This window comes from Oncorhynchus masou, chromosome 18 (assembly GCF_036934945.1).
Source record: "Oncorhynchus masou masou isolate Uvic2021 chromosome 18, UVic_Omas_1.1, whole genome shotgun sequence".
NCBI classification, from domain to species: domain Eukaryota; kingdom Metazoa; phylum Chordata; class Actinopteri; order Salmoniformes; family Salmonidae; genus Oncorhynchus; species Oncorhynchus masou.
In genome coordinates, this window is record NC_088229.1 from 36,709,601 (window position 1) to 36,737,382 (window position 27,782).

General features: G+C 44.0%; 2 protein-coding genes across 3 annotated transcripts; both read left to right on the forward strand.

Annotated features, from left to right (window-relative positions):
* Nucleotides 1-830: 830 nt before the first annotated feature.
* mapk13 (mitogen-activated protein kinase 13) lies at nucleotides 831-10,204 on the forward strand. Its single transcript, XM_064923152.1, has 12 exons — nucleotides 831-1,321; nucleotides 1,807-1,936; nucleotides 2,208-2,266; nucleotides 2,901-3,006; nucleotides 3,182-3,211; nucleotides 4,650-4,697; nucleotides 4,783-4,897; nucleotides 6,756-6,827; nucleotides 7,199-7,278; nucleotides 7,439-7,517; nucleotides 8,182-8,355; nucleotides 8,578-10,204. The coding sequence occupies exons 1-12, from the start codon at nucleotides 1,209-1,211 to the stop codon at nucleotides 8,661-8,663; spliced, it is 1,092 nt and encodes a 363-aa protein (XP_064779224.1). The 5' UTR covers nucleotides 831-1,208; the 3' UTR covers nucleotides 8,664-10,204.
* A 3,314-nt stretch (nucleotides 10,205-13,518) lies between these two features.
* brpf3b (bromodomain and PHD finger containing, 3b) lies at nucleotides 13,519-27,073 on the forward strand. 2 transcript variants are annotated; one of them, XM_064923154.1, is made up of 13 exons: nucleotides 13,519-13,813; nucleotides 14,900-16,486; nucleotides 16,769-16,925; nucleotides 17,358-17,489; nucleotides 17,737-17,865; nucleotides 19,185-19,497; nucleotides 20,197-20,463; nucleotides 21,047-21,592; nucleotides 21,834-21,915; nucleotides 22,064-22,158; nucleotides 24,251-24,348; nucleotides 24,743-24,897; nucleotides 25,616-27,073. In XM_064923154.1, exons 2-13 carry the CDS (start codon nucleotides 14,934-14,936, stop codon nucleotides 25,797-25,799), a joined length of 3,711 nt encoding a protein of 1,236 aa, XP_064779226.1. In that variant the 5' UTR covers nucleotides 13,519-13,813; nucleotides 14,900-14,933; the 3' UTR covers nucleotides 25,800-27,073. The 2 variants fall into 2 exon arrangements, with proteins under 2 accessions (XP_064779226.1, XP_064779227.1); XM_064923155.1 differs by having other exon boundaries at nucleotides 14,903-16,486.
* The last annotated feature ends 709 nt before the right edge of the window (nucleotides 27,074-27,782 follow it).

Genomic DNA, 27,782 nt, shown 5'->3' on the forward strand with positions numbered 1-27,782 from the left:
GTATGGAGTAAAACATACATTTTCTTTAGCAATGTAGTAAAGTAAAAGTTGTCCAAAATATAAATAGTAAAGTACAAATACAAATACCCCAAAAACAACTTAAGTACTTTAAAGTATTTTTACTTAAGTACTTTACACCAGTGGTTCTATAAGATCATCTTCATCAGCTAAAGTAACTTTGTGAATTTTGAAGAATTTATTAAATAAAAAAAGCACATAAAGGCTTCATAGTTCATAATGGTTATATTAACTGACTGCTATTAGGCTATTTTATAGAACAAATTTTATAAAATCTGTGTCAACCTCATACCTTATTTTCGGCGTTTATTCCAAAACCCTATTCTTTCCCCATTCATTTTTTCCATAGGGATGACTGAAAGAGAGAGGCCCCAATTTGGCGGAAAACCTGTCTCCCTCCAGCAGGTGGCGGTTTTCGTTGTTTCGCCCACCAAGCAATGAGTTTTTGTAAGGAGTTCAATGAGTGTAAAACACTCAATTTAATGGCTTATTTGCTACGTAAGGTTTATTTGATTGAGTAGAAGTTTCGTACAATGCTTAAATTGTTACGAGTGTACTGATACAAGTAGGACACGTGACCATACCATTAAATACAGGTGGTTGATGTCAACAACCATCTTCGGATATTCAAATATTGATTAAAATAATGAGATATCCACCACTCCATAGAAAGGATAGTCGGGAGCTAGACAGCCCGCCATGCCGCTTTGTAGACAACAACTCCCATTGTTAGGGCGGAGAGTAGCTTGCCAGTATATCCATAATCTTTGGCTGAACGAACCAGAGGTAACGCATATCCGGGTTTTACACTGGCGAGCTCAATGTGTATGGGTGTGAGCGGAAACCGGAGTCATAGCAGCTGACATGTTTCAGCAAGATCTCCTAGCAGGCAAACAGCACGATGATGATTACTATTACAGGGTCGTCATATGTGTTTTTGAGGATGGGATAGGCTGCTGCTAGGCTATAGTAAATAGGAGGATACGGTCACTCAATCCACAACTCTTGTAACACAAAGTATCATGGCAAACAGCACTGTTAAGTGAGCAACTGACAGAGTAGACAATTAGATCGACTGGTATATCGTGACCTTTTTAACAAGTGGTTGTAGAAAGAGCGCGTAGGAGGTGGGGAAAGGAGTCGTGCGCAAATTTCATTTGCGGATCATATTTTCACCATATTGCAACAACATGGAGTCGCAGACACAGTACACCCGAGAGGAGATCAACAGCACGATATGGGAAGTGCCGGAGAAGTACACGCGATTGAAGCAAATTGGGACAGGGGCGTACGGTTCCGTATGGTAAGTTGTTGACGATGGGCGCTATCCAAAGCTGGGGTGTGTTAAGTACTTGACAGGGCAATCATACAGAGGGAAAGAGAGCGAGTTTATTCTGCTCTGGAAATGTTGTATCACTTGCATCAATTCCTACAATGTTACAAAATATATATCAACCTCGCTCACTACACTTATATGAATCACCAATTGGCACCAATACCAATAAATCAAATGCACTGTGTAGGCGGATATAGTGTAGTAGCAAATGCCTGGCTTTTCCTGCCAATACTTGTTGCAGTGCTTCAGTGAACATGTTGAGGCACAATGTTGGGCATAGTCTTTGTCTGAACAAATGAAAGCTTGTGCTGTTAATATGAATTTATCACTTTGATTCAGCAGCCTAGGCCTTATAATTGACCAGTATTTTTTTAAAACTATCATTCTCCTAAGGGATGATGCCACATTTCCTGAGTATATTTTATGCAATAACAATATTTTCTCTGCCTCAGCTCGGTAATAAATGTGAAGACCACTGAGAAAGTGGCCATTAAGAAGCTTCACCGGCCCTTCCAGTCTGAGATTTTTGCAAAGAGGGCTTATCGGGAGCTTCGACTGCTCAAGCACATGAAACATGAAAATGTGAGTATGGACTGTACACATCCTGGCACTATCGTTGTCTTCTATCCCTCCAGTCTCCTTGACTCACATATCCCCACCCACGATGTGTTGCTCTTCACAGATTTTACATAACCTAATCAGCAAACTGATCCAAGACACGGGCACACAAAGCTGACATACAATATCAGTCTAATAGCGATAGCTGGCATAAGATGGCAGTAGCCATTTCCCTCTATCCCTCTCATGGGATTTACAACTTGTTTTTCTTCTCTCATGTGCAAACTTCCTTCAGGTAATAGGGCTTCTGGATGTGTTTACTCCTGCTGCTGGGCTTGATGAATTCACAGATTTGTGAGTATTTACCACAGTGATATCAGACACAGAGTAATACCTATTGCAGTCAGAGGCAGAGAATGGCTTTGGTGATTTGGCGGGGCTCATATACAGTACCAGTCAAAAGTTTGGACACACCTACTTATTCAAATCAAATGTATTTATAAAGCCCTTCTTACATCAGCTGATATCTCAATGTGCTATACAGAAACCCAGCCATTCAAGGTTTTTTTTTTTTTTTTTTTACATTGTGGAATAGTGAAGACATCAAAACTATGAAATAGATTATTCAAAGTAGCCACCCTTTGCCTTGATGACAGCTTTGCACACTCTTGGCATTCTCTCAACCAGCTTCATGAGGCACCTGGAATGCATTTCTGTTAACAGGTGTGCCTTGTTAAAATTTAATTCAACTCCCTATGACCTAGGCTCAACGTAGAGAAGGGAGCAGCATTCTGAATGTTGCAGATGCATATTGTGCTGAGCTGACGTGATTCCCTCTCTTATATGACAAAAGCATGTCTGTTCTAGTACTATTTCTGTCGGGTGATTCTGTAAAATTGTACATCACTGAATGCAACTCGGGTGTCATTTTTTAAGTCCATATAGGTGTTGAGGAGTTAGATAGATGGAGTGATTTGTCTGTCCACAGCTACCTGGTGATGCCTTACATGTTCACCGACCTCTCCAAAGTCAAAGGACTTCTCACTGAAGACAGAGTGCAGTTCCTTGTCTATCAGATGCTGTGTGGACTAAGGGTGAGCTTGTTTGTGCACAAAATAAGTAGTCTTAAAAGAAATGTGGATTCTGGTGCTGCAAATCTTTTGCAATATGATTCTGTTTATATTCAATTCAATGTTACGCTTAGTTAATTACCGTTGCAGTGCTTAATCATAGCGCTTAATAATTATGTCTTCTCTGTTTTCATGGCAGTACATTCACAAAGCTGGCATCATCCACAGGGTAAGTTGGCTGCGCCGTTGGTAACACCTCGCCACAGCATCTTATAACAGCTCTATTTCGTTTGTGGCTCATGAGAATGTTATTTTAAAGGCTGTGGCAGTAAATCATCGGTCCCGAAAGATCCGGCGAATGTGTTTATTATCTACTTCATGCACAGTCTCTGCTCTACTCGTAGAGAACACGCTAATCTGGCAAATGGTGCTCGTTTCATGAAGTTAGAACACAGCTGATTCAATGTCTGCAAGATCGCATAATAGTAGTATTCTACATAACATAACCAGCTGTAATAGCATAGTATATCTCCCATGTGACCATTAGTTTTGTACTTTATACCCCTTTATCCAATTGGTAGTTACGATCTTGTCCCATCGCTGCAACACCCGTACGGACTCGGGAGAGGCGAAGGTCGAGGGCCAAGCGTCCTCCGAAACGCATCCTCCGAAATGCGACCCCCGTCAAGCCACACTGCTTCTTGACACACTGCTCACTTAACCCGGAATCCAGCCGCACCGATGTGTCGGAGTAAAAACTGTTCAGCTGGTGACTGAGGTCGGCATGCGTGCTCCTGGCCGCCACAAGGAGTCGCTCGAGCGAAATGGCAAGTAGTGACGCCTCTAGCACTGCGATGCAGTGCCTTAGACCGCTGTGCCACTCGGGAGGCCACCTTTAATGTTTTTAAATGTATGGAAATTGTAAAGTCTTTTGTCTGTTATGTGTTTTTCGTTTTGTCTGACCCCAGTAAGACTAGCTGTCGGCTAATGGGGATCTTAAAAAATCGAATCAAATCACTGTAAGACAAAAACACCACCGCATTTTTCTCTCATATAGCCAAAACTCACAGTGTGCGCCACTAGGCAAAATACACAGGTTGGTTATGGTACAGTTTAACACCATTTGCTCTACGATTCGGCCACTGTACATCATTCAAAACAACACTGAAGGCTACTTTGAAACAACACTGTATAACTCAAGAAGATCTACATGCATATCCCCATTAAACTGATTGAGATCAAATGGAACGTTATCCGTACATGTGCAGAAGATACGGGAGGTTTAGTACAGGGGGAAAAAAGGTCTGGGAAAAGTCGGATCCGCAGCCACTCTGTATTTTAAAGAATCATGGACATTGAGTCATTATGGCTAACCCTGTCCTAACATGTAGGATGAGAAGGTCTTCTTTCTGATATGCCTCTGTCTCCATGCATGTCTAGAATTGTAAAGACACACCCATGTATGTACTAATGTACGTATTTATTTGGAATTAATGGTGAATGGAAGCGTTTGTTTGGGCATAAACGATAAGAGAAATAGGGCAGGCCCACAGTGGATATGGATATGCAATCAACATCTATGTATTGTGTCTGCCCTTAATGTCTTAATCTCAGGCATGCAAGGGCCACCCTTAATGTTTTTCGTTTGTCAATTTTTTATTTTGCAGGACCTGAAGCCTGGTAACTTGGCTGTCAATCAAGACTGTGAATTAAAGGTTTGTGACATAAATACAAGTTCATTAGAGAAATAATTCTATTGGGGAAGATTCCTAAGATAATGTGTAAAATTATGCTTTGCAGATCCTGGACTTTGGTCTTGCTCGCCATGCCGAGGCGGAGATGACGGGCTATGTTGTGACCCGCTGGTACCGGGCACCAGAGGTCATTCTAAACTGGATGCACTACACCCAGACTGGCAAGACAATCATATCTATTAAAAACTTTCACTCTCGGCCTCATCCATCCCGAAGGCCTATGCTCAGCTTCGTAATAACCTGAAATGCTACAGAGCTGACAGACTTATGTACAGCGTGAAACATTACAGAGCCGCCAGAATGTTTTACATGCAGCCTGATACACTATATGCAAAGGTATGTGGACACCCCTTCAAATTAGTGGGTTCAGCTATTTCAGCCACACCCGTTGCTGACAGGTGTGTAAAATCTAGCACACAGCCATGCAATCTCCATAGAAAACATTGGCAGTAGAATGGCCTTACTGAAGACCTCAGTGACCTTCAACGTGGCACCGTCATAGGATGCCTCCTTTCCAACAAGTCAGTTCGTCAAATTTCTGCCCTGCTAGAGCTGCCCCAGTCAACTGTAAGTGCTGTTATTGTGAAATGGAAACGTCTAGGAGCAACAACAGCTCAGCCGCAAAGTGGTAGGCTACACAAGCTCACAGAACTGGACTGCCTAGTGCTGAAGCGTGTAAAAATTGTCTGTCCTTGGTTGCAACACTCACTACCGAGATCCAAACTGCCTCTGGAAGCAACGGCAGCGCAATAACTGTTTGTCTGGAGGTTCGTGAAATTGGTTTCCATGGCCGACAATCTGCACACAAGCCTAAGATCACCATGCGCAATGCCAAGCGTTGGCTGGAATGCTTAAAAGCTTGCCTCCATTGTACTCTGGAGCAGTGGAAACGCGTTCTCTGGAGAGATTAATTATGCTTCACCATCTGGCAGTGTGACGGACAAATCTGGGTTTGGCGGATGCCAGGAGAACGCTGCCTGCCACTATACATAGAGCCAACTGTAAGGTTTGGTGGAGTAGGAATAATGGTTTTGGCTGTTTTTCACAGTTCGGGCTTGGTCCCTTAGTTCCAGTGAAGGGAAATCTTAATGCTACAGCATACAATGACATTCTGGACAATTCTATGCTTCCGACTTTGTGGCAACAGTTTGGGGAAGGTCCTTTCCTGTTTCAGCATGACAATGCCCCTGTGCAAGTGAGGTTCATATAGAAATGGTTTGTCGAGATCAGTGTGGAAGGACTTGACTGGCCTGCACTGACCTCAACCCCATCGAACACCTTTGTGATGAATTGGAACACAGACTGCGAGCCAGGTCTAATCGCCCGACATCAGTGCCCGACCTCACTAATGCTCTTGTGGCTGAATAGAAGCAAGTCCCCGCAGCAATGTTCCAACATCTAGTGGAAAGCCTTCCCAGAAGAGTGGAGTCTATTTTAGCAGCAAAGGGGGGACCAACTCCATATTTAATGCCCATGATTTCTGAATGAGATGTTCGACAAATAGGTGCCCACATACTTTTGGTTATGTTACGGCGCTGACATAGTGCTACGTACAGCCTCAAACATTACAGAGCTGACCGTCTACTTTCATTTCATTTGTGCAATGTGTTTTGATTTGGGTAACACTTGACATTTACAGTGGATTTTCTTGCCTTAGTGTGTTTATACACAACAGTGTACTTTGTTACTTAGTAGAGTGTAATTACAGTAGTCTTAACACAGTAACTATTGAGGGGAAAAGCCTCTGTGTAATGTAATGTTCTGTATGTGCCCTTTTACAATATTTGCCACATTGTGCATGATAGTTGTTGACAATCAGTGCTGTGTTATCATTGTTATTGGTTCGTCCAAGCTGCCTGGCCCTGGAGTCAAGTTGTATCATAATACTACCACACTCAATCCTTTACACAGGGTTGCTTTGAGATTGCAGTCCCTTGAGCAAACAGCAAGGTGTGGCTTTGTTGTGAATTTGTTTTCGATGCCACTAATTAATTGATTATGTCTGTTCCTCCATTTTAGTGGACATCTGGTCTGTGGGCTGTATCATGGGAGAGATGATCAATGGGAAGACGCTTTTCAAAGGGAAAGACTGTATCCTGTTACTATTCTAGTTGTTGTTTTTTCTTTCAAATCCGTATCGTGTCTGTACCACATAGTCTGTGACCTGACCCAAGCCAGCTATTTATCAAGGACGGCGAATGAAAGGATGACAAACCCATCTATGATTAGTGTCGTCCCATACTGTGTGCGTTGTAGTGTAGCCGACACTTCTATCGCCCAGTAGAGTTAGCTACGGGCATGAAAACAAATAATAAGAAGAGTTTGCTATGGCATGTGCAGTACAGTTATGGGAAAGGGGTAATCTATGACATGGCTTTTGTTGAAATTGTTTGGAGACACTACCGATATGAACATGAATGTGTTGGGCTTGAGTGACCTTGACTTTAACCCTTGACTCCCAGACATGGATCAGCTGACTCAGATCATGAAAGTAACTGGAGTTCCCGGTCCTGACTTCATTCAGAAACTGGACAGTCAGGAGGTGGAGTTGGCACCCAGATATCACTGATCGTATACTTGATATTTTGAACTGTATATTTTGACAATTGTGCCTAATTCCCTTCTTTTGAATTAGAGTATGAACAATAAACTCCTCAGTCCTTGAACTAATTATTTTCTTATCTCTTCCTGTCTTCTGATAGGCAAAAAGCTATGTGCGGTCCCTCCCTCACTTTCCCAGAAAAGACTTCTCTAAGTTGTTCCCCAGAGCAAGTGCACAGGGTGAGTTAAAATGCTATTGATTTGATGATGCTAAGCACATAAGTTAGTTATTGTTACACATTAGAAAGGCTGTGATTCAGACTTAAATGTACAATTTGTACAGTACCAGTTAAAAGTTTGGACCTACTCATTTAATGGTTTTTCTTTGTTACCATTTTCTACATTGTAGAATAATAGTGAAGACATCAAAACTATGAAATAACACATACGGAATCATGTAGTAACCAAAAAAGTGTTAAATAAATATGCATTCGATTCTTCAAAGTAGCCACCATGTAGAAAATAGAAGAAAAAAATTAAACACCCTTGATTAAATAGGTGTGTCCAAACTTTTTACTGCTACTCTAAATGTGTATTACATTTAGTGGCCTTATACATTAGTTTGATTGCTATATATAGGTCCACACAGAGATATTGTGGGGAAATTGCAGCTTGAAAAGGGTTTTCCGATGGGAGTCATCTGTTGAAAGATGATGGCAAACTGATATGATTGCGCACTATGTCCAGCTTTGTCAGGATTCAACTTGTATGGAAAAGTTGACATTTGTTTAACTGACAATTGATGAATGCGTATGCATTTTTATTTACATCTCTGTGTGGCCAATAATTTCGACAACTTGTGGCATATTTATGGTTTTCATTCTCTATTTAACTGCTCTCCCAGCGATTGACCTTCTTGAGAAGATGCTGGTTTTGGATGGTGAGACTCGGCTTACTGCTGAGAGTGCTCTGACACACCCATATTTTGATGGCTTGAGAGATCCAGAGGACTGCCCTGAGCCACAGCCATATGATGACAGTCACGACAATGCCACGCTGCCACTGGAGGATTGGAGGCGTAAGTGCAAAGTATTTTAATGTTTAATTTTAAGTAAAAAACTTTTTTTTAATCACTTTCCGTTTTTTGTGTCTGTGATCTGTCAGTGTCACAATGTAACAATGTGTTCAATTATAAAGCTACTTTAGGTGTTTACCCACATAATTCTGTTGCAATGTATTGTATTTCATTGTCTACCCTTCAACCCTTTCATTGCCTTTCCATTGCCTGCCCTTCTCCTAGGGTTATCCTTCAAAGAGGTGAAGAGCTTTGTGCCATTCCCACGACGGGACTCCAAGAGGCGAAACACACTGACAATTTCTCCGTGATTCCATGCTTGTGATATCAGAAAACACTGCTACCACACACCAGCAAACGGCAGTAGGCTTTACACCATGTTGCCCCTGAAACAATCCTGTCATAATTATTTTCTAAATGAAGCCTGTGGTTGAATTTCGTATTGGGGAGTATTGAGCTACATTGTGCCGTCTGTCTCTTTTGGCCTAATTTGTAATGGTCGATCAGTGTTTCAGCAGTCAGATTGTTTCAAATTTAACCCCACTTCCCCACCCATCGGTGAATTAGTACATTGTTCCCTCTATGTATCACAATTGTTCGTGTTTTATCATACCCGATGTTTAATGGTCTTACTGTATGGTTTTCTTTTTCTAATAGTTGATATATTAAAGATGAGTTAAATGTAATGTACAGTTGAAGTTGGAAGTTTACAGACACCTTTGCCAAATACATTTAAACTTAGTAAAAATTCCCTGTCTTAGGTCAGTTAGGATCACCACTTTATTTTAAGAATGTGAAATGTCAGAATAATAGTAGAGAGAATGATTTATTTCAGCTTGTATTTCTTTAATCACATTCCCAGTGGGTCAGAAGTTTACATACACTCAATTAGTATTTGATAGCATTGCCTTTAAATTGTTTAACTTGGGTCAAACATTTCGGGTAAATTGTTTAACTTGGGTCCCACAATAAGAAGTGTGAATTTTGGCCCATTCCTCCTGACAGAGCTGGTGTAACTGAGTCAGGTTTGTAAGCCTCCTCACTCTCACACGCTTTTCCAGTTCTGCCCACATATTTTCTATAGGTTGAGGTCAGGGCTTTGTGATGGCCACTCCAATACCTTGACTTTATTGTCCTTCAGCCATTTTGCCACAACTTTGAAAGTATGCTTAGGGTCATTGTCCATTTGGAAGACCCATTTGCGACCAAGCTTTAACTTGAGATGATATCTTGAGATGTTGCTTCAATATATCCACATCATTTTCCTCCTCATGATGCCATCTATTTTGGGAAGTGCCCCAATCCCTCCTGCAGACAAGCTACCCCACAACACGATGCTGCCACCCCCGTACTTCGCGGTTGGGATGGTGTTCTTCAGCTTGCAAGCCTCCCCCTTTTTCCTCCACACATAACGATGGTTATTATGACCAAATAGTGACATCAAGGTAGACCTTGAAATACATCCACAGGTACACTTCCAATTGACTCAAATGAAGTCAATTAGCTTATCAGAAGCTTCTAAAGCCATGACATCATTTTCTGGAATTTTCCAAGCTGTTTAAAGGCACAGCCAACTTATTGTTTGTAAACGTCTGACCCACTGGATTTGTGATACAGTGAATTATAAGTTAAATAATATCTGTAAACAATTGTTGGAAACATTACTTGTGTCATGCACAAAGTAGATGTCCTAACCGACTTGCCAAAACTATAGTTTGTTCACAAATGTGTGGAGTGGTTGAAAAACGAGTTTTAATGACTCCATTCTAAGTGTATGTAAACTTTCGACTTCAACTGTATGTGATAGGGACTTTGTTTTCTCAATAAATGGCCAAATATTCATACATCCTTACTTCGGTCTCTGAATGCTACACTTTTCTCTAACCTAACTCATCTAAAAAAAACCATGCAAAATCCTATACCTTGCCTTAAGTATTATTCTTAAATCAAATTTTATTAGTCACATGCGCCAAATAGAACAGGTGTAGGTAGACCTTACAGTGAAATGCCTACTTACAAGCCTCTAACCAACAATGCAGTTAAAAAAATACAAATAAGAAATAAAAGTAAGAAGTAATTAAAGAGCTAAAATAAGAATAGTGAGACTATATACAGGGGGGGGGGGGGTACCGGTACAGAGTCAATGTGCGGGGACACTGGTTAGTTAAGGTAATATGTACATGTAGGTAGAGTTATTAAAGTGACTATGCATAGATGAAAACAAAAGAGAGTAGCAGAGATATAAAAGAGGGGGTGGTGCAAATAGTCTGGGTAGCCATTTGATTAGATGTTCAGGAGCCTTATGGCTTGGGGGTAGAAGCTGTTTAGAAGCCTCTTGGACCTAGACTGAGCCCTACAGTACCGCTTGCCGTTGCTGTAGCATAGAGAACAGTCTATGACTAGGGTGGGTGGAGTCTTTGACAATTTTTAGGGCCTTCCTCTGACACCGCCTGGTATAGAGGTCCTGGATGGCAGGAAGCTTGGCACCAGCGATGTCCTGAGCCATTCGCACTACCCTCTGTAGTGCCTACTGGTCGGAGGCCAAGCAGTTGCCATTCTACCGCTAATGGTGCAGCTGAAGAACCTTTTGAGGATCTGAGGACCCATGCCAAATCTTCCTGAGGGGGAATAGGTTTTGTCGTGCCCTCTTCATGACTGTCTTGGTTTTGCTTGGACCATGACTCTTCATGACTGTCTTGGTTTTGCTTGGACCATGATAGTTTGTTGGTGATGTGGACACCAAGGAACTTGCAGCACTCAATCTGCTCCACTGCAGCCTCATCGATGAGAATGGGGGCGTACTCTGTCCTCTTTCCTGTAGTCCACAATCATTCTCTTTATCTTGATCACTTTGAGGGAGTGGTTATTGTCCTGGTACCACACGGCCAGGTCTCTGACAACCTACAGGCTGTCTCGTCGTTGTCGGTGATCAGGCCTACCACTGTTGTGTCATCGACAAACTTAATGATGGCGTTGGAGTCGTGCTTGGCCGTGCAGTCATGAGTGAATAGGGAGTACAGGAGGGGACTGAGCACGCACCCCTGAGGGACCCATGTGTTGAGGATCAGAGTGGCAGATGTGTTGATACCCACCCTTACCAACTGGGGGTGGCCCGTCAGGAAGTCCAGGATCCAGTTGCAGAGGGGGGTGTTTAGTCCCAGAGTCCTTAGCTTATTGATAAGCTTTGAGGGCACTATGGTGTTGAATGCTGAGCTTTAGTCAATGAATACCATTCTCACATAGGTGTTCCTTTTGTCCAGGTGGGAAAGGGCAGTATGGAGTGCAATATAGATTGCATCATCTGTGGATCTGTTGGGGCAGGATGCAAATTGGAGTGAGGCTAGGGTTTCTGGAAAAATGGTGTTGATGTGAGCCATGACCAGCCTTTCAGAGCACTTCATGGCTACAGACGTTAGTGCTACGGGTCGGTAGTGATTTAGGCAGGTTACCTTAGTGTTCTTGGGCACAGGCACTATGGTAGTCTGCTTAAAACATGTTGGTATTACAGACACGGACAGGGAGAGGTTGAAAATGTCAGTGAAGACACTTGCCAGGTGGTCACAGCATGCTTGCAGTACACGTCCTGATCATCCGCCTGGACCTGCGGCCTTGTGAATGTTGACCTGTTTAAAGGTCTTACTCACATCGGCTGCAAAGAGCATAATGACACAGTTTTCCAGAACAGCTAGTGCTCTCATGCATGTTTCAGTGTTATTTGCCTCAAAGTGAGCATAGAAGTAGTTTAGCTCGTCTGGTAGAGTCGTGTCACTGGGCAGCTCTCGGCTGTGCTTCTCTTTGTAGTCTGTAATGGTTTGCAAGCCCTGCCACAGCCGATGAGTGCCAGAGCCGGTGTACTACGATTCGATCTAAGTCCTGTATTGATGCTTTGCCTGTTTGATGGTTCGTCGGAGGGCATAGCATGATTTCTTTTAAGCTTCCGAGTTAGAGTCCCGCTCCTTGAAAGCAGCAGATCTAGCCTTTAGCTCAGTGCGGATGTTGCCTGTAATCCATGGCATCTGGTTGGAGTGTGTATGATCACTGTGGGGACGACATCATCAATGCACTTATTGATGAAGCCAATGACTGATGTGGTGTATCCTCAATCGTAGGAATCCCGGAACATATTTCAGTCTGTGCTAGTAAAACAGTCCTGTAGCGTAGCATCGGCTTCATCTGACCACTTTTTTATTGATTTAGTCACTGGTGCTTCCTGTTTTAATTTTTGCTTGTAAGCAGGAATCAGGATGATAGAATTATGGTCAGATTTGCCAAATGGAGGGCGAGGGAGAGCTTTGTATGCGTCTCTGTGTGTGGAGTTAAGGTTGTCCAGAGTTTTTTTTTCACTCGGGTTGCACATTTAACATGCTGATAGAAATTTGGGAAAAACGGATTTAAGTTTCCCTGCATTAATTAAAGTTCCCGGCTACTCGGAGCGCTGCCTCTGGATGAGCGTTTTCTTGTTTGCTTATGGCGGAATACAGCTCATTCAATGCTGTCACAGCCTCAGTCTGTGGTGGTATGTAAAACAGCTACGAGAAATACAGATGAAAATTCTAGGTAGATAGTATTCTCTAACTAAGAATCAGTTGAAATAGAAGTAGGCTAATTCAAAGAGGACTATTCAAACAGACTAAAATAATGTATTTGCTCATTATTGTTTCTGTTTAAATTCAGGCCAGCTACTGTTGAGTTTTCCATTCCATGTTAATCGGATTGCGTGTTTGTTTGAAAAGCAAGCTAACATTTAATTTACTAAACTTTAAACTCATTTGTTTGCACATCATGCTCATTGCCCTGTCATACTTTTTAGGCTCATTATTTTGCATAGGTTTTAGGCCTGGCTGCTACCGTATGTTATTTTGCGTCAAAGTGTTTCCGAGACTCTTTTGTGTAGTGCCCTGTTGCAACCTGATCTGCAATGATATATTACTGCCAGCTCTTTCGTACCATGTTGCACTTGCGGAGCAAAGTTGAGGCATTGCAACGACTGTTTCAATTGTGTTGATACTCGTATGTGTACATATTAATACACATTGTTAGCTCAATCATAAGTGTCGTTTCAAAGTGTTCAATTCTTAAATTAAATGTGTAGCTGGCGCGCGAAACCGTAACCTCCGGATGGCCTGCTTTGGTCAAGGGGCGTGTTTTAGCCTCGCTTTCCTTAGTACGGCACATCCGAGGTTGCGGCTAGCTAGGAAATGCTATTCTCCTTGTCAAAACTGGGTCGACAACTTACTCGCTTCTATACTATGATAATACATTAGCTAGCTATGTTTAATGTCAGTATTTGGAAACGATTGGGCGTGTATTTAAGGGAGGACTGAGGCAACAGACGTTTGATCAACGAAATATACTGTACTGGCTTTTGGTGTAGGTGTTGCAGGGTGAGCTAACGTTAGCTAGCTAAACTAGCCAACGATAAACCTGCGGTTCATTCCCGGTTGCCGAACTGCCAGTGAAGGTAAGATAACATCGTTGTTACAGTTTTCAACGACGAGGATTAGCTGGTCCATATCATACACTATATGTTAGGGGCTGCTTTTGACTTCCCAATAACGTTAGTTAGCCTGTAGTAGCAGATACACATTAGTAGGTTGGTAAAAGAAGCGCGAGCTAAAGAGCTAAGGTAACTTAGCTAGCTATCCTGTTAGCCAAAGACAGCTCGTTTGGAGCAACTAGTTAGCTACCAGCGTTATCTAAAGTTGTTCAATTAGCTAGTTAACGTTAGCTCGTGTACTTAGCTAACTTCGCTAACAAGTGTTGCACTTTTTGGGTCAGATCTCATATCGCTTCATTTTATTTGTCTAACAGTCGTAACTAGCTAGCTAACGTTAGATAGCATGTTGAATTTACGTTCGTCAGCTCTATAATGTTTAATGATTTGGGTTTGCGTGGTGTATTCAATGTGTTTAAAACAAATGGCGGACATTTTTATCTGGAAAAGGGCACTTGTCATAAGTTCGCTGAGGCACACTAGGCACTTGATTGGCTTTGAAGTTGCTTGATCCAAATAACGGGGGAAATTATTGGCTGTGTAGCTATTGTAGGGTTGACTAAACGCTGCTGTTGGTAGTTTTTGTCTGTAATGACAACGCAAAGGATAATGTACAGAAACATCTATTCGTGATTTACTGGCTGTCGAGAGTACTGTAGTAGACTACAGCTAGTTTATTATGTGTTGACTGTGGTGTGCAATCCACTATTTGACAGTAGGGCACCTTTCATCCCATTTGAGTATAGCCATAGCTCCTATACTATCAGTTAAGCCGTAACTCCTCCTCAATGACCTGCCAAAATAAAAAGGGTGCATGGTAACTTTGTTCAGATTCAGTCTGTGTGTCACTGTCAATGATGGTTGAAGTGTTGTGAACATGTGGTTAGATGGCTATCATTGGCCAACTAAACATAATTTGTGCACACATTGATTGGCATAACATTTAGAAGGCAATGGTTGGCCTTTGCTGTCCATCTGTTAATACAAATTCTTAGCTAGCCATTTCCAGTTTTGAGTTTCTAACAGTATGTTCTCGCCATCATCTGGTTGCAGCAGTGGGTGTTGGGCGCTGCGTGGTAGGAGGCCCATGAGGAAGCCACGGCGGAGGGGCCACCTGGCCGGGGGAGGGGATGCGGGTGGGAGAAAGTCTTACCAAGCTGGTAGGGGACGAGGTGGGGCCAGGCAGCGCTCCCCTTCACCCTACAGCCTCAAGGTGTCCCCAACCAGAGAGACACTGACTTATTCCCAGGCCCAGAAAGTGGTGGAAGTAGACTTGGATGGCAGGCTCCACCGGATCTCCATCGTGGACCCTCTGATGGTCATCACAGAGGACGAGATGACGGCCCAGGACATCACTGAGTGCAACAGCAACAAAGAGAACAGCGAACAGCCCGTTGCACCCGCCAGTGCCAACCCCGGACGCAAGCCGCCCGCCATGCCCAGAGGCCGCAAGAAAGACTCAAAACATTCCTCCTCCACATCATCGTCCTCTTCCTCCACACCTCAGAACCACTGCCCCAACTCTCACTCACAACCCCACAACAACAAGACTAACTCCTCACACCACCATCATCCGACGCCCCTACCCGAGCCCACCTTCCGCATGCTGGAGGCCTTCATCCCTTGTGCGGCACCTTCTCTGCCCACGGCCTACTACCGCTACATAGAGCGCTCGGCAGAGGAGCAGGAGGCAGAGGCAGAGTATGACATGGACGAGGAGGACGCGGCCTGGCTGGAGATGGTGAACGCCAGGCGGGCGTCAGACGGCCACGCCACAGTCTCCCCTGACACGTTCGAGCTGCTGGTGGACCGCCTGGAGGAGGAGTCTTACCGGGAGGCTCGCAGTCGGGCGCCCTCTCAGAGCGCCATCGACGACGATGCCTTCTGCTGCGTGTGCCTGGACGACGAGTGCCTCAACAGCAACGTCATCCTCTTCTGTGACGCCTGCAACCTGGCTGTGCACCAGGAGTGCTACGGCGTGCCCTACATCCCAGAGGGCCAGTGGCTGTGCCGCTGCTGCCTGCAGTCGCCCCAGCGGCCTGTGGATTGTGTGCTATGCCCCAACCGGGGTGGCGCTTTCAAGCAGACCAGTGATGGGCGCTGGGCCCACGTGGTGTGTGCCATCTGGATCCCCGAGGTGTGCTTCGCCAACACTGTTTTCCTGGAACCTGTGGAAGGGGTGGACAACATCCCACCCGCCCGCTGGAAGCTCACTTGCTACCTTTGCAAGCAGAAAGGTCGTGGCGCTGCCATCCAGTGCCACAAGGCCAACTGCTACACAGCCTTCCATGTCACGTGCGCCCAGCGTGCCGGGCTCTTCATGAAGATCGACCCCGTGCGGGAAACCAACGTCAACGGCACCACCTTCTCTGTGAAGAAGACAGCCTTCTGTGAGGTGCACTCGCCGCCGGGCCAGGAGGGGGGAGCGGGGGGGTCGGACGAGGAGGATCCCACAGGGAGGGCGGTGGGGGGCCGGGCTAGCCGGGGGCGCAGTGCATACACAGAGGCCCCACAGGTGCAGAAGCGGAGCAAGAAGGAGGGCAAGCACGGGAAGAGGAAGGGGAAGAAGGGTCTGGAGGTGGCTGCCAACCGCGCCGCCACTACACCGATGGTCGCAGTTCCACAGATCCCCACTCAAAGGTCTGTGTTCACCAGCCTCCTCTTATTGTTTGTGGTGCTTTAGCCGGCAGGATTCTACTGTCATGCTGCATTTGGCTCATAGTTATATGTTAGTGTGTAAGATGCTTAAATGTCCATGGGGCCTCATCCTAACTCCAGATGCACGTTGGCGTGCAAAGTTGTGCAAAGTTTCTTGTTTCCCATACGGAATCTTAAGTTAGGATTAGGCCCATTGTGTGAACAACAAGGATACCTTTCAAATGCTGTAGTAATGAACAGTATGTTCCTCCCGATGCTGCACAGGTTGAACACCATCTGCAAAGGGATTCTGGTCCAGAGGAAGAACCAGTTCATGCAAAGGCTGCACAACTATTGGCTCCTGAAACGCCAGTCACGGAACGGGGTCGCACTCATTCGTCGTCTGCACTCCCATGTCCAATCACAGAGGCACATTGAACAGGTCAGAGGTCATTGGGCACTCTAAGGTCAAAGGGGCTGTTAACGTCAGGGGGTTATTCTGTTGAATGCAACATAATTGAACACTGCAGATATCAGTAGAAATATCATCGGTAGTGCTGGCTGGCTCAATTTAAAATTGTGCATGTTTTTGGAATTGTTTATAATATATTTCTATCTGATGATGATCAGAAAATTCAAATCCCTGGGTGCATCTCAACAATGTTATGTAGAGTCCTCTTCTCCCTGAATCTTCACTAAATAAATAGTACAAAATGGACAGGTGAAAGCAAAATGGTGAATCTTTACCAGGAATTTCCCATCATGGCAGATGAAGGGAATGAGAAGACAAGTGGAAGCCACACCTCATACAATTGAAGCACCCCCTACATTGTGTGTCGGGAAGTTGTTTGAATTAATATCTGTGTGTTTGCAGCCGGAGCCTGATGAGAAGGTGTGTGCTGTGAGGGAGGAGCTGAAGTACTGGCAGAAGTTGCGACAGGACCTGGAAAGAGCCCGGCTATTGGTGGAGCTCATCCGCAAGCGGGAGAAACTGAAGAGAGAGCAGGTATGGAGACTAGACTGTCTGTTTATGCACTTGCTCTGTATCACGGTCTGTCCATGCTTTGACAATTCAGGTTGTTACTGAAAAAATAAAACTTATTCTGTGTTTTTCCCACTTAAATAAAAGGTTAAGATACTTCCTTAAAAATATCATACAGTACCTTAATTTAGTCTGAGAAATTTAGATTTATTTGTGAGTTGCTGGCCTCCCTTCCGAACTCCATCCCATCTCTCTCTCACCCTCCCCAAAGGTCAAGGTTCACCAGGCGGCCCTGGAGCTACAGCTGACCCCAATGCAGGTGCTGCTGCGCTCCACACTGGACCAGCTGCAGGAGAAAGATGCAGGCCAGATCTTTGCACAGCCCGTCAACCTCAAGGAGGTCAGTCACCATGCTAATACTGTAGAACCTCAGGGATACGGTCCTCGGAGTAACTGACCAGTCAACCGAATGGGGAAATATCAAACCTGTTACTAAATGCAAAAAACTAAACTTGTGTATGCTACAGACAAATGTAAATGTTGCTTACATGTGTTAAAAACATATTTACAGTACCTGGCTAAATGGTTTGAAAATCCATGGTAATTTACTTTTCCAAATTTTTATGAAGGTTAGAAGCTGTTTTTACTTGAATTTCAAAGTCACTGGCATTTTTTTTCCTTCTCCGAATGACCTCCAGTACTGACGTGTCTGTGTCTCTGAGGATCAGGGAAAATGATGGGCAGCCTGCACTGTACTGAGATCTCTTTTACCCAATACTGGGGATTTGATTCTTTCAAATGGTTTATGTAGTGGTGTAGGGATGTCCTGCTGCATCTGTCATGAGACTACCACGTGTTCTGTTCATCTTTGTTGGTTACTGCCGACAAGTCAATGTTAGGCCCGTTCATAGTCTGTTTCCCTCTGTTGTTTAACTTAGGGAGCTTATTTTTTTTACTCGGTCCCAAATCACCCCTCATCCCAACTCCTTTGAGATGTACAACCAATTAATGTAATAAATATGACCATGGCGGCTTGGCTTTAGACCGGGGATCTCCAACAGGTTGATCACAGGCTATCAGTAGCTCGCAGCCCACATATGAGTAGCTTGCCAAGCGATTTTGAAAGTACATGCAATTTTCACGCTTTCCATCGCAAACGGTCAAGAATGAATCTCACAAGTATCAGCCACCGCAAGCTCCCGGCTACTGTCTAACCAACGGAACGTTGACAACCCATCTCCTGGTAAACCTAACACAATATCTGCCAATTAATGTCAAGCAATCTTGCCAGTCTATATGTGTAGTGCATTCAGTGATGTGATAACCGTCTTGTGGGTTGACAAAAATAGTTTCCAAAGAACCTTTTCAATTAAATGTTAACCGCAAAGTACGCTGACCTGGCAGAAGTATATCATGAGTAAGTATAACATTTGAATCTATTATTTGATAACGTTGCCATCAAATGAACAGCATCAGTACAGAACTATCACTCACTCATTAGATAAGCAATTAAAGGGAACGCTCAAAATAAAATAGTTGTGTTTGATGTGATTATTTAAGCATTGACATGGACTCAGAACATCCCATTTTGTTTCTCTATGAACAATTGTAATTTTTGAGGGTGGAACAACTCTAAAACCAGGAAAGCATAATGATTTTATGTGTCCGTCTCCCTGACTGTCTTTCTGCTCCTCCTCCTCTGTCCCCCCCCCCCCCCAGGTCCCAGACTACCTGGAGTTTATCAGCCAGCCAATGGACTTCTCCACCATGCGCTCCAAGCTGGAAGCCCACAGTTACAACTCGCTGGCCCACCTGGAGGTTGACTTCAACCTGACGGTGGCCAACTGCCTGCTGTACAACGCCAAGGATACACTGTTCCACCGTGCTGCCCTACGTCTCCGTGACCTGGGGGGTGCAATCCTCCGTCACGCCCAGCGACAGGCCCACAACACTGGCCTAGACCCGGCCACGGGCATGCATCTTGCAGAGTCGCCCCAGAAACACGACTACTACCGCTGCACCTGGGAGGACGGTGAGTGACGCGATGGCACGGATATTGGCTTGTTTCTGATTATGAACCTGGGGCCAAGCTCTGTAGGTCGAATGTTGTGGAGCATCATTATTAGAGCTGCCGTGATTCCTTATTCTACACATCAGAGATGTACGTTTGTTCTTGTTCCATGTTGAACGTTGCCCAGGTCCCAAGTAAACCTCTAGCAACAAACGTCTCTATGCTAGGCAAGTCTCTACTGCTGCTTCCCCCCCCACCTAAAAAGACAAACAAGGGTCAGGCAAACATACCTAACCCAGTTCTTTGTCCTTTAAAAATGCACCAGAGATGATCTCTATTTTGGGGGTGATTTTCACAACAAAGCCTGAAAATGGAAGTGGATATACATATTTAGTTGCTGGAATTCGAATGAGACGGGGGAAATAAAAGTGGAATGAAAGGAGACTTGAAACAGCGTACTCAGAAACCGTGGCAGTTTTAAATTTAGATTATCTTCAAACCTGTGTTTGTGTAGCCTACCTGTTCTGTCCTCTGTTTGTAGCTCAGATACTTTGTTCTCATTTCTTTTGGAGTGAGCTCCAGCCTGTGGTGAATGGTGATATTTAGGGTAACACTTTCCCTGAGCTATTTTGAGTTGCTTTATTGTGTTGAGGACTTTGCCGCATTGTGGGCTATGATATAGAGTGGTAAACCCATCTGTGGCGTTCGATCCCTGTGTAGTGGACACCCTGCTGGACCCCGAGAACCGCCTGCACATGTCTCCTGAGGAGCAGCTGAAGGAGCTGCTGGACAAGCTGGACGTGGTGGCCACCATGCGCTCCAGCGGCGCCCGCACCCGCCGCATCCGCCTCCTGCGCCGCGAGATCAACAGCATCCGGTACCGACAGGGCCAGCACCACCGCAATTCGCTCCTCAACGGAGATGTCAAAGATGAAGAGGAGGAGGGGAAAGACGCAGAGGCTGACAACGGCCTGTCTTCAGATAAAGGTGAGTGATCAAAACGTTGGCAATGTGCCGTTGTATGATGGTGACGTTTAATTACCTATAGAAACCGCCTATTTAATGATCTGCTCTGCTGAAACGAGACCGGTTGCAATCATGAGCTAACAGCAAATTATCCTCAGGTAATTGAGCCAGGGTCCCCCCACGCACCAACCCAAAGCACTTCACTGTCTGCAGTCTAGTAAGTAGGGTCCCACATAGTGGCCTCACAACCCTCTCCAGGCGCACTCTGCATTTCTTCTCGTCCTCTGCACCGCCACCTCATGGACTCGCCTCCATTGGCCTCATACAGTCATGTCATCCCACCTCTGACACCAATGTAGTACATTTCAGGGGGGGGAACCGAGAATACTAGAAAATCGAACCTTGGTCAAGCATGCTAGTGTTTTTTTTGCCATTTAATTAAGAAGTTGTGCTAATTCACCTATTCATTTGTTTGAGTTGTGTGAACTTTTGACTTTGTATTGGACGCCCTAACTAATCACAACATGATGAAAGCCAAGACTCAATCATCGAAGTATTATGTAAATGAACTGTCAGTTTGATCAGTCCCTTTCTCCGCTTTCAGAGGACCTCAAATGTACCCCTCCCCCAACGCTGGAGCCAACGTGCCTGGCACCTCCCCCTCTGCAGGGAGATGCACCCCTGGAGCCCCCCACGCTGCGCCCCATGACGGGGGAGCTAAGGACCCTGGGCCATCCCAAAAAGCGCCTGAAATTGGACAGCGAGAGCTCAGAAAGTGGTTCTCCAACCCTTGACGCTACAAGAAACAATTGCACTAAAGCAGAAGAGGCGCCCAGTTTATACTGTGGCGGGTTGGTGGTCAACGGCCTTTCAGACACCTTGTCCCCACGCCCTGCCACCGCGGGAGTAGGGCGCCGGACTTCTGTGCTTTTCAAAAAAGCAAAGAACGGAGCAAAGCTGCTTAGAGAGAAAGACAGTCTTGGCGGTAGTGTCCCCCTGACCCCCAATTCCGCTTTAAGTACCCCTTTATCTACCCCGTCTAAGATCCCCCAGCAGACCTCATTCACCACACCTGAACGGGGGACCCCTAGTCAAGGTGCCATCTCAGAGGGGGAGCTGGACAAGACCCCTAACCATACACCGGAGACTAGTAAGTGGCTGAATATGAGCTTCTTTTGATTTAAGGCTAATTTATACATTTTGTAATTCAAGAACGCAATAAGCTATGCAAAATGGCTGTTGTACTTATTTGGGGAGCAGGAAAACAAATGTGTGCAGCCCTGAAACGTGCAACTACCCAGGATTGCCATTTTGCGTAGTTAATTGTGTTGCGTACTTGCATAAGTTGAAAATGAGGCTTTACACTCAACAATTGGTTTGTCTTCTTTCAGGACTCACCAATGGGTTCAAAACGGACAACGATGGTGGTTCTGACTCAGACTGTAGCCCCCCACCAATCCTTCACAAAGAAATGTAAGACATACGGTAACTCCTGAGTGTTATGAATTTGTGTAGTATTGTGTTATTTGGGCTGATCTCAGGTTATCTGATTTTCACTGGCTGCATTAACATATCTGCAGTACAACAGCACAGCCTACTGAAATACCGTGTACCCCTACAGCAGCGCACCACCCAAACGAAGCCTCGGAAAACCAGCACTTTCCAAAGTACCTTTCTTTGAGACTGTTACCGGGGATGCAGATTACACCGCTACAGGTATGAGAATCACAATATCATCGTTGGACAATTTAAAATTATAGTCCACTTTTTAAATATATACATTTAAAACATGTGTCCTTAGCGTTTATGACTGAATGTTAGTTTCCTAAGGACACATTGGGCTTCCGAGTGGCGCAGCGGTCTAAGGCACTGCATCTCGTTTCAAGCGGCGTCACTGCAGTCCCTGGTTCGAATCCAGGGACTGCAGGTATGAGACATTTAAAACGTTGTCTTTAGGAAACTAACATTCAGTCATAAACGCATCACATCCGGCCCTGTTTGAGAGTCCCATAGGGCGGCGCACAATTGGCCCAGCGTCGTCCGGGTTTGGCCAGGGTAGGCCGTCATTATAAATAAGAATTTGTTCTTAACTGACTTGCCTAGTTAAAAAAAAAATATATATATATATATATATTCAGACATGCAGTACCAGTCAAAAGTTTGGACACCTCTACTCATTCAAAGGGTTTTCTTTGTTTTTACTATTTTCTACATTGTAGAATAATAGTGAAGACATCAACACTATGGAATCGTGTAACCAAAAAAGTGTTAAATATATAAAAATATATTTGAGATTCTTCAAAGTAGCCAACCTTTGCCTTGACAGCTTTGCACACCCATGGCATTCTCTCAACCACACCCATGGCATTCTCTCATTCATGAGGAATGCTTTTCCAACAGCCTTGAAGGAGTTCCCCCATATGCTGAGCACTTGTTGGCTGCTTTTCCTTCACTCTGTGGTCCAACTCATCCCAAACCATCTCAATTGGGTTGAGGTCGGGTGATTGTTGAGGCCAGGTTATCTGATGCAGCACTCATCACACTCCTTGGTCAAATAGCCCTAACACAGCCTGGAGGTGTGTTTTGGGTCATTGTCCTGTTGAAAAACAAATGATAGTCCCACTAAGCGCAAACCAGATGGGATGGCGTATCGCTACAGAATGCTGTGGTAGCCATGCTGGTTAAGTGTGCCTTGAATTCTAAATAAATCACAGTGTCATCAGCAAAGCACCACCACCTCCATGCCAAACATGTGGAGATCACTCGTTCACCTACTCTGTCTCACAAAGACACGGCGGTTGGAACCAAAAATCAAACATTTGGACTCATCAGACCAAAGGACAGATTTCTACCGGTCAATGTCCATTGCTCATGTTTCTTAGCCCAAGCAAGTCTCTTCTTATTAGTGTCCTTTAGTAGTGCTTTCTTTGCAGCAAATTCAACCATGAAGGCCTGATTCACGCAGTCTCCTCTGAACAGTAGTTGTTGAGATGTGCCTGTTACTTGAACCCTGTGAAGCATTTATTTGGTTAACTCTAATGAACTTATCCTCTGCAGCAGAGGTAACTCTGGGTCTTCCTTTCCTGTGGCGGTCCTCATGAGAGCCAGTTTCATCTTAGTGCTTGATGGTTTTTGCAACTACACTTGTAGAAAACTTTCAAAGTTCTTAATTTTCTCGATTGACTGACCTTCATGTCTTAAAGTAATGATGGACTTTTGTTTTTCTGCTTATTTGAGCTGTTCTTAACAATATGGACTTGGTCTTTTACCAAATAGGGCAATCTTCTGTATACCACCCTACCTTGTCACAACACAACTGACTGGCTCAAACGCATTAAGAAAAGAAAATCCACAAATTTAACTTTGAACAAAGTCACCTAGAATGCATTTCAATTCACAGGTGTGCCACCTCATGAAGCTGGTTGAGAGAATGCCAGGAGTGTGCAAAGCTGTCATCAATGGCTGCTTTGAAAAATCTCTCACATAAAATATATTTTGATTTGTATAACACTTTTTTGGTTACAATATAGAGAACAGTAAAAAATAAAGAGAAATCCTAGAATGGGTATGTGTCAACATTTGACTGGTACTGTGTTCACACAGCTTTGAGAGACCTTGAAAAATGGTCAGCATCTTGATTTGAACAATATGAAAATGGTCTGTCCTGTTGCAACCTACATTTTCTTGGGTGTTGATAACGGCTTTCCTTTTTGGATGACAGAACTTTACCGTGTCCAAGATAAACACCCCATTTACTGCATATTTGTATTTAGAATCGACATTTGTCTTTTCCTGTCTGTCTCCGCAGGCAGTGGTACCCTGATGCCTTTTGAAAATGTAGTGGCGCTGGAGCCTCTGGACTTGGTCTGGGCCAAGTGTCGGGGATACCCCTCCTACCCTGCATTGGTGAGAGAATGCATTGGGCAAACATCTGCTTGCCTACACTGATACAGGTCCCAAATGAAGAGATTAGTGGTTACCTGGGCTTAGTATCATAGGGTTAACACTTGGAAATGGATTTATGGTCTGAAATGATCTAAAGTTAGGCCACTCTAAAATCCACTAACACAAAGCATATGGCATTTTAGTACATATTTGCAGTTCAATAGGTTAGTTCAGAATCACAGAGACGCTGAGCAGCTTGAGACGTTTGCCTTTTTACTGTTTTTTTTTTTTTAGGTCTAAGCCACCCTAAAATCCAGTGTAACACTTCATTTGGCACATATTTGCTGTATCTAATCTTAAGGTGGTTTGAATTGTAAAAATTAAACGAATCCAATGAATCTTTTCCATTGGCCAGATCATTGACCCTGAGATGCCCCAGGAGGGTTTGTTTCACAACGGGGTCCCCATCCCTGTGCCCCCACTGGACGTCCTGCAGCTGGGGGAGCAGAGGACAGAGGAGGCTGGGGAGAAGCTCTTTCTGGTGCTCTTCTTTGACAACAAGAGGACATGGTGAGAGGAGGGGGGGGTGGTGTTTGGCTCGCACTTAAGTAACCGCAAGCTGCTCTCTAACCTCACATTCTAGGGCTGCTTAATATCTTTGGATACCTAGTTTCCTTGTAGGGCAGGGGTGTCAAACTCATTTTGTCCGGGGTCCGCACTGGGGAAATGTGTTATTTCCTCGCCGTCAACATTGAACAAAATTGTCCTATATCCATCGTTTTGGGAATTTTCTATGCTCCCTGACTGGTTCGGTGATTATTAGTGAGCTGGACACTGTAGAAACTGTATGAATGTATGTCCATTATCATTTATACACCGTTTTGATTTGTTTTTAAAGTATAAACATTTTGTATTTTTGACACCTCTGTAGGGTGTACTGAAGAACATGCCCAAAATATTTTGCTTTTGCATTGTCGATTGGCAATTAAACATATGTATTTGAGCTCAATAACGGTTAGACAGAAACATTCCTCTGTTCATAGTGCACCTGACTTTAAAAATCCATAAGTAGGAAGTATGGTCTGTGAAGGGGAAAAAAAGTGTGTTTTCATATGAGGAAGAAGTTCACTGTATTAAAATGTGACTTCATTAGGGAAGTTAACCTTTATCCTGAACATGCACTTTAATCTCCAGTGTCTGCTCAAAGCCATTGGATGTGCATGCGTACGTCCCTCAGCTATAGATGTAGTCACTTCAACGGCCCTCCCCTCTCTTCTCCCCCCTGCAGGCAGTGGCTCCCGCAGGACAAAGTGACTCCTCTGGGTGTGGACGACACGGGTGACAAGCTGCGTATGATGGAGGGTAGGAAGACCACCATCCGCAAGTCTGTGCAGGTGGCCTACGACCGCGCCATGGTCCACCAGAGCCGCGTGCGCCGGGACCAAGCCTTTGTCCCGTCAAACTACCTGTAGCTGTGGGGACCCAAATTAGCCCCGAGCCTTAAAACAGTCGTCATTGTTCAGAAAGATCTGGATGGCTTTAAGCTTATCTGGACACTTCTCATAGGTCTGAACGGGTGTATTGCAAGCAGTATCCCTACTGGTTACACCTTTCTTTGTCCTTTCAGATTTATGCAATGTCTGGGGGGGGTCAATGCACCTCATTTTCCCCCTATACCAATCTGGCTGTATAAGGCGATATGGGGAGAGGGATCTATCCCACTTGGGGGGGAGGAGAGCATAAGGCAGCAATCCTCAATCCTGTTTCTGGAGTGCTGTAGTTCTGCAGTTTCTTTTAAATTCAGATTAGTGCCACCATGACACCCGAGTCATCTAATCAACTGATCTTCAAGCCCTTGGTGAGTTGAATCAGGTGTTGTTTCACTGCTGAGCATGGACCTGCAATACTGTATCCAGGAGCGGGATTGGAGGTATTTATTTGTGAGCCATCTTGATGCCACCGAGAACAGATGGAGCTGCAGTAGCTGGATCAAAGTTCAACGAACACCTCCCTTTTTGTATAATGCTACTGCCAAGGAATCAAATGGTTGGAAAAGAGATTTATCATATTTATATGAACTTGAAACCGTATGAATGGATCACTGCCATTTCTTACAAACACTTTTTACATTTTAATGTTTTACAAACCACTTGTTATATATTGTAAAGACACGTGTGTGTGTGTGTGTGTGTGTGTGTGTGTGTGTATATATGTGTGCATATCATACTAAGCCTAATTTTATGTTGCTACTTTTAACTGCGAATTCAATCACCAATGGGGATGAAGAAAGGCCGTACATGCTTATTGACTTGCTACAGAGTGTATTCAGCTTCTCTTTGTGGAACTGCATAAAGGCACACAATGCAATGGCCAGTTCTTTATCAATTCTTTTTGATACAAAGAAATGTAATTTATTTATGGAAATTGGAAAATATTGAAATGAAGTTTATATATTGGTTATAGATGGAAAATGAAATCTGTTTAAGATTATAAGATTTGCAACCAAGGTGAGCGACTGATGCAGAGGTGTTCAGATATTGCATTCAGGGGCTGACCAATACTTAGCCCACCGTGAACAACAGAATGTTATATTTATTATAGAATATTCATAGTATTCCAGACCGGTTTATAAAATGCAGACAAACATTGTAAGCTTGTACAAATTGCAGATTTGACCTACTCACCAAATAACTTGTCTGAATCAGTATTTTCTCATGTGGGTAAATAAATTGTTCTATCCAACAAACTTTTGCAATTATTTTTTTGATTGGTTGGAATCTAGGCGTGACAATATTACCAAATTACAATAAGATCGACACTTGGGAAATAACTAATTTTTTGAATGTTATCTGGTTAAAAAAATATATAATAATCCACTGAATGATAAATAACATGCTTACTGAAATTCTTAAGTATTTAGGTGGACAGTAAAACCTGTGGACAGCAGACAAGGTTTATTTTATCATGTACAATAACGAGGAAAATGTAAATGAGGTGCTCCAGAACCTCAAAAGCATCTGTATGGCCACAGTCAATGTACAGCGTATGTACGATAGTTGATTTAAACTGAAAATATTGACAAATCTGAAAGGGAAAGTGTAATTTCAGTTAGTAATGGACATGGAGCAAAGAAGCCCTGTGCTTCCGGATAACCTCATTTTCTATATAGGCAATATCTTCTCCAGATGTGTTCATTCAATATAGCTCAACAACCCCATAATGCGCAGCTCTAGTGTAGTAATTTCAAGGACACTTTTGAAAAGTATATACAGTATACTAATCATTTAAGCCCATTATAATCCACTGAATACCCTGTTAATTTAATACAAAAGGTTGTGGCAGGTGAACTGTCAGTTCTACACAGCAAATTATAAAATGCTAATTGAATTGTGTACCCTCTTCCAAAATTAATCTTTGATTTTGGCTTGTTTAATGTTTGCATTTAGGCTCCTCCA

What these genes read in the sequence shown, in the direction of transcription:
- brpf3b (XM_064923154.1), top strand. Translation starts at nt 14,934, where the DNA reads ATGAGGAAGCCACGGCGGAGGGGCCACCTGGCCGGGGGAGGGGATGCG. An exon ending in AGCCCGTCAACCTCAAGGAG is followed by an intron (nt 17,866 to 19,184) that starts GTCAGTCACCAT and finishes CCCCCCCCCCAG; the next exon opens with GTCCCAGACTACCTGGAGTT. An exon ending in CCAATCCTTCACAAAGAAAT is followed by an intron (nt 21,916 to 22,063) that starts GTAAGACATACG and finishes GTACCCCTACAG; the next exon opens with CAGCGCACCACCCAAACGAA.
- mapk13 (XM_064923152.1), top strand. Translation starts at nt 1,209, where the DNA reads ATGGAGTCGCAGACACAGTACACCCGAGAGGAGATCAACAGCACGATA. An exon ending in GGGGCGTACGGTTCCGTATG is followed by an intron (nt 1,322 to 1,806) that starts GTAAGTTGTTGA and finishes TCTCTGCCTCAG; the next exon opens with CTCGGTAATAAATGTGAAGA. An exon ending in ATCAAGACTGTGAATTAAAG is followed by an intron (nt 4,698 to 4,782) that starts GTTTGTGACATA and finishes TATGCTTTGCAG; the next exon opens with ATCCTGGACTTTGGTCTTGC.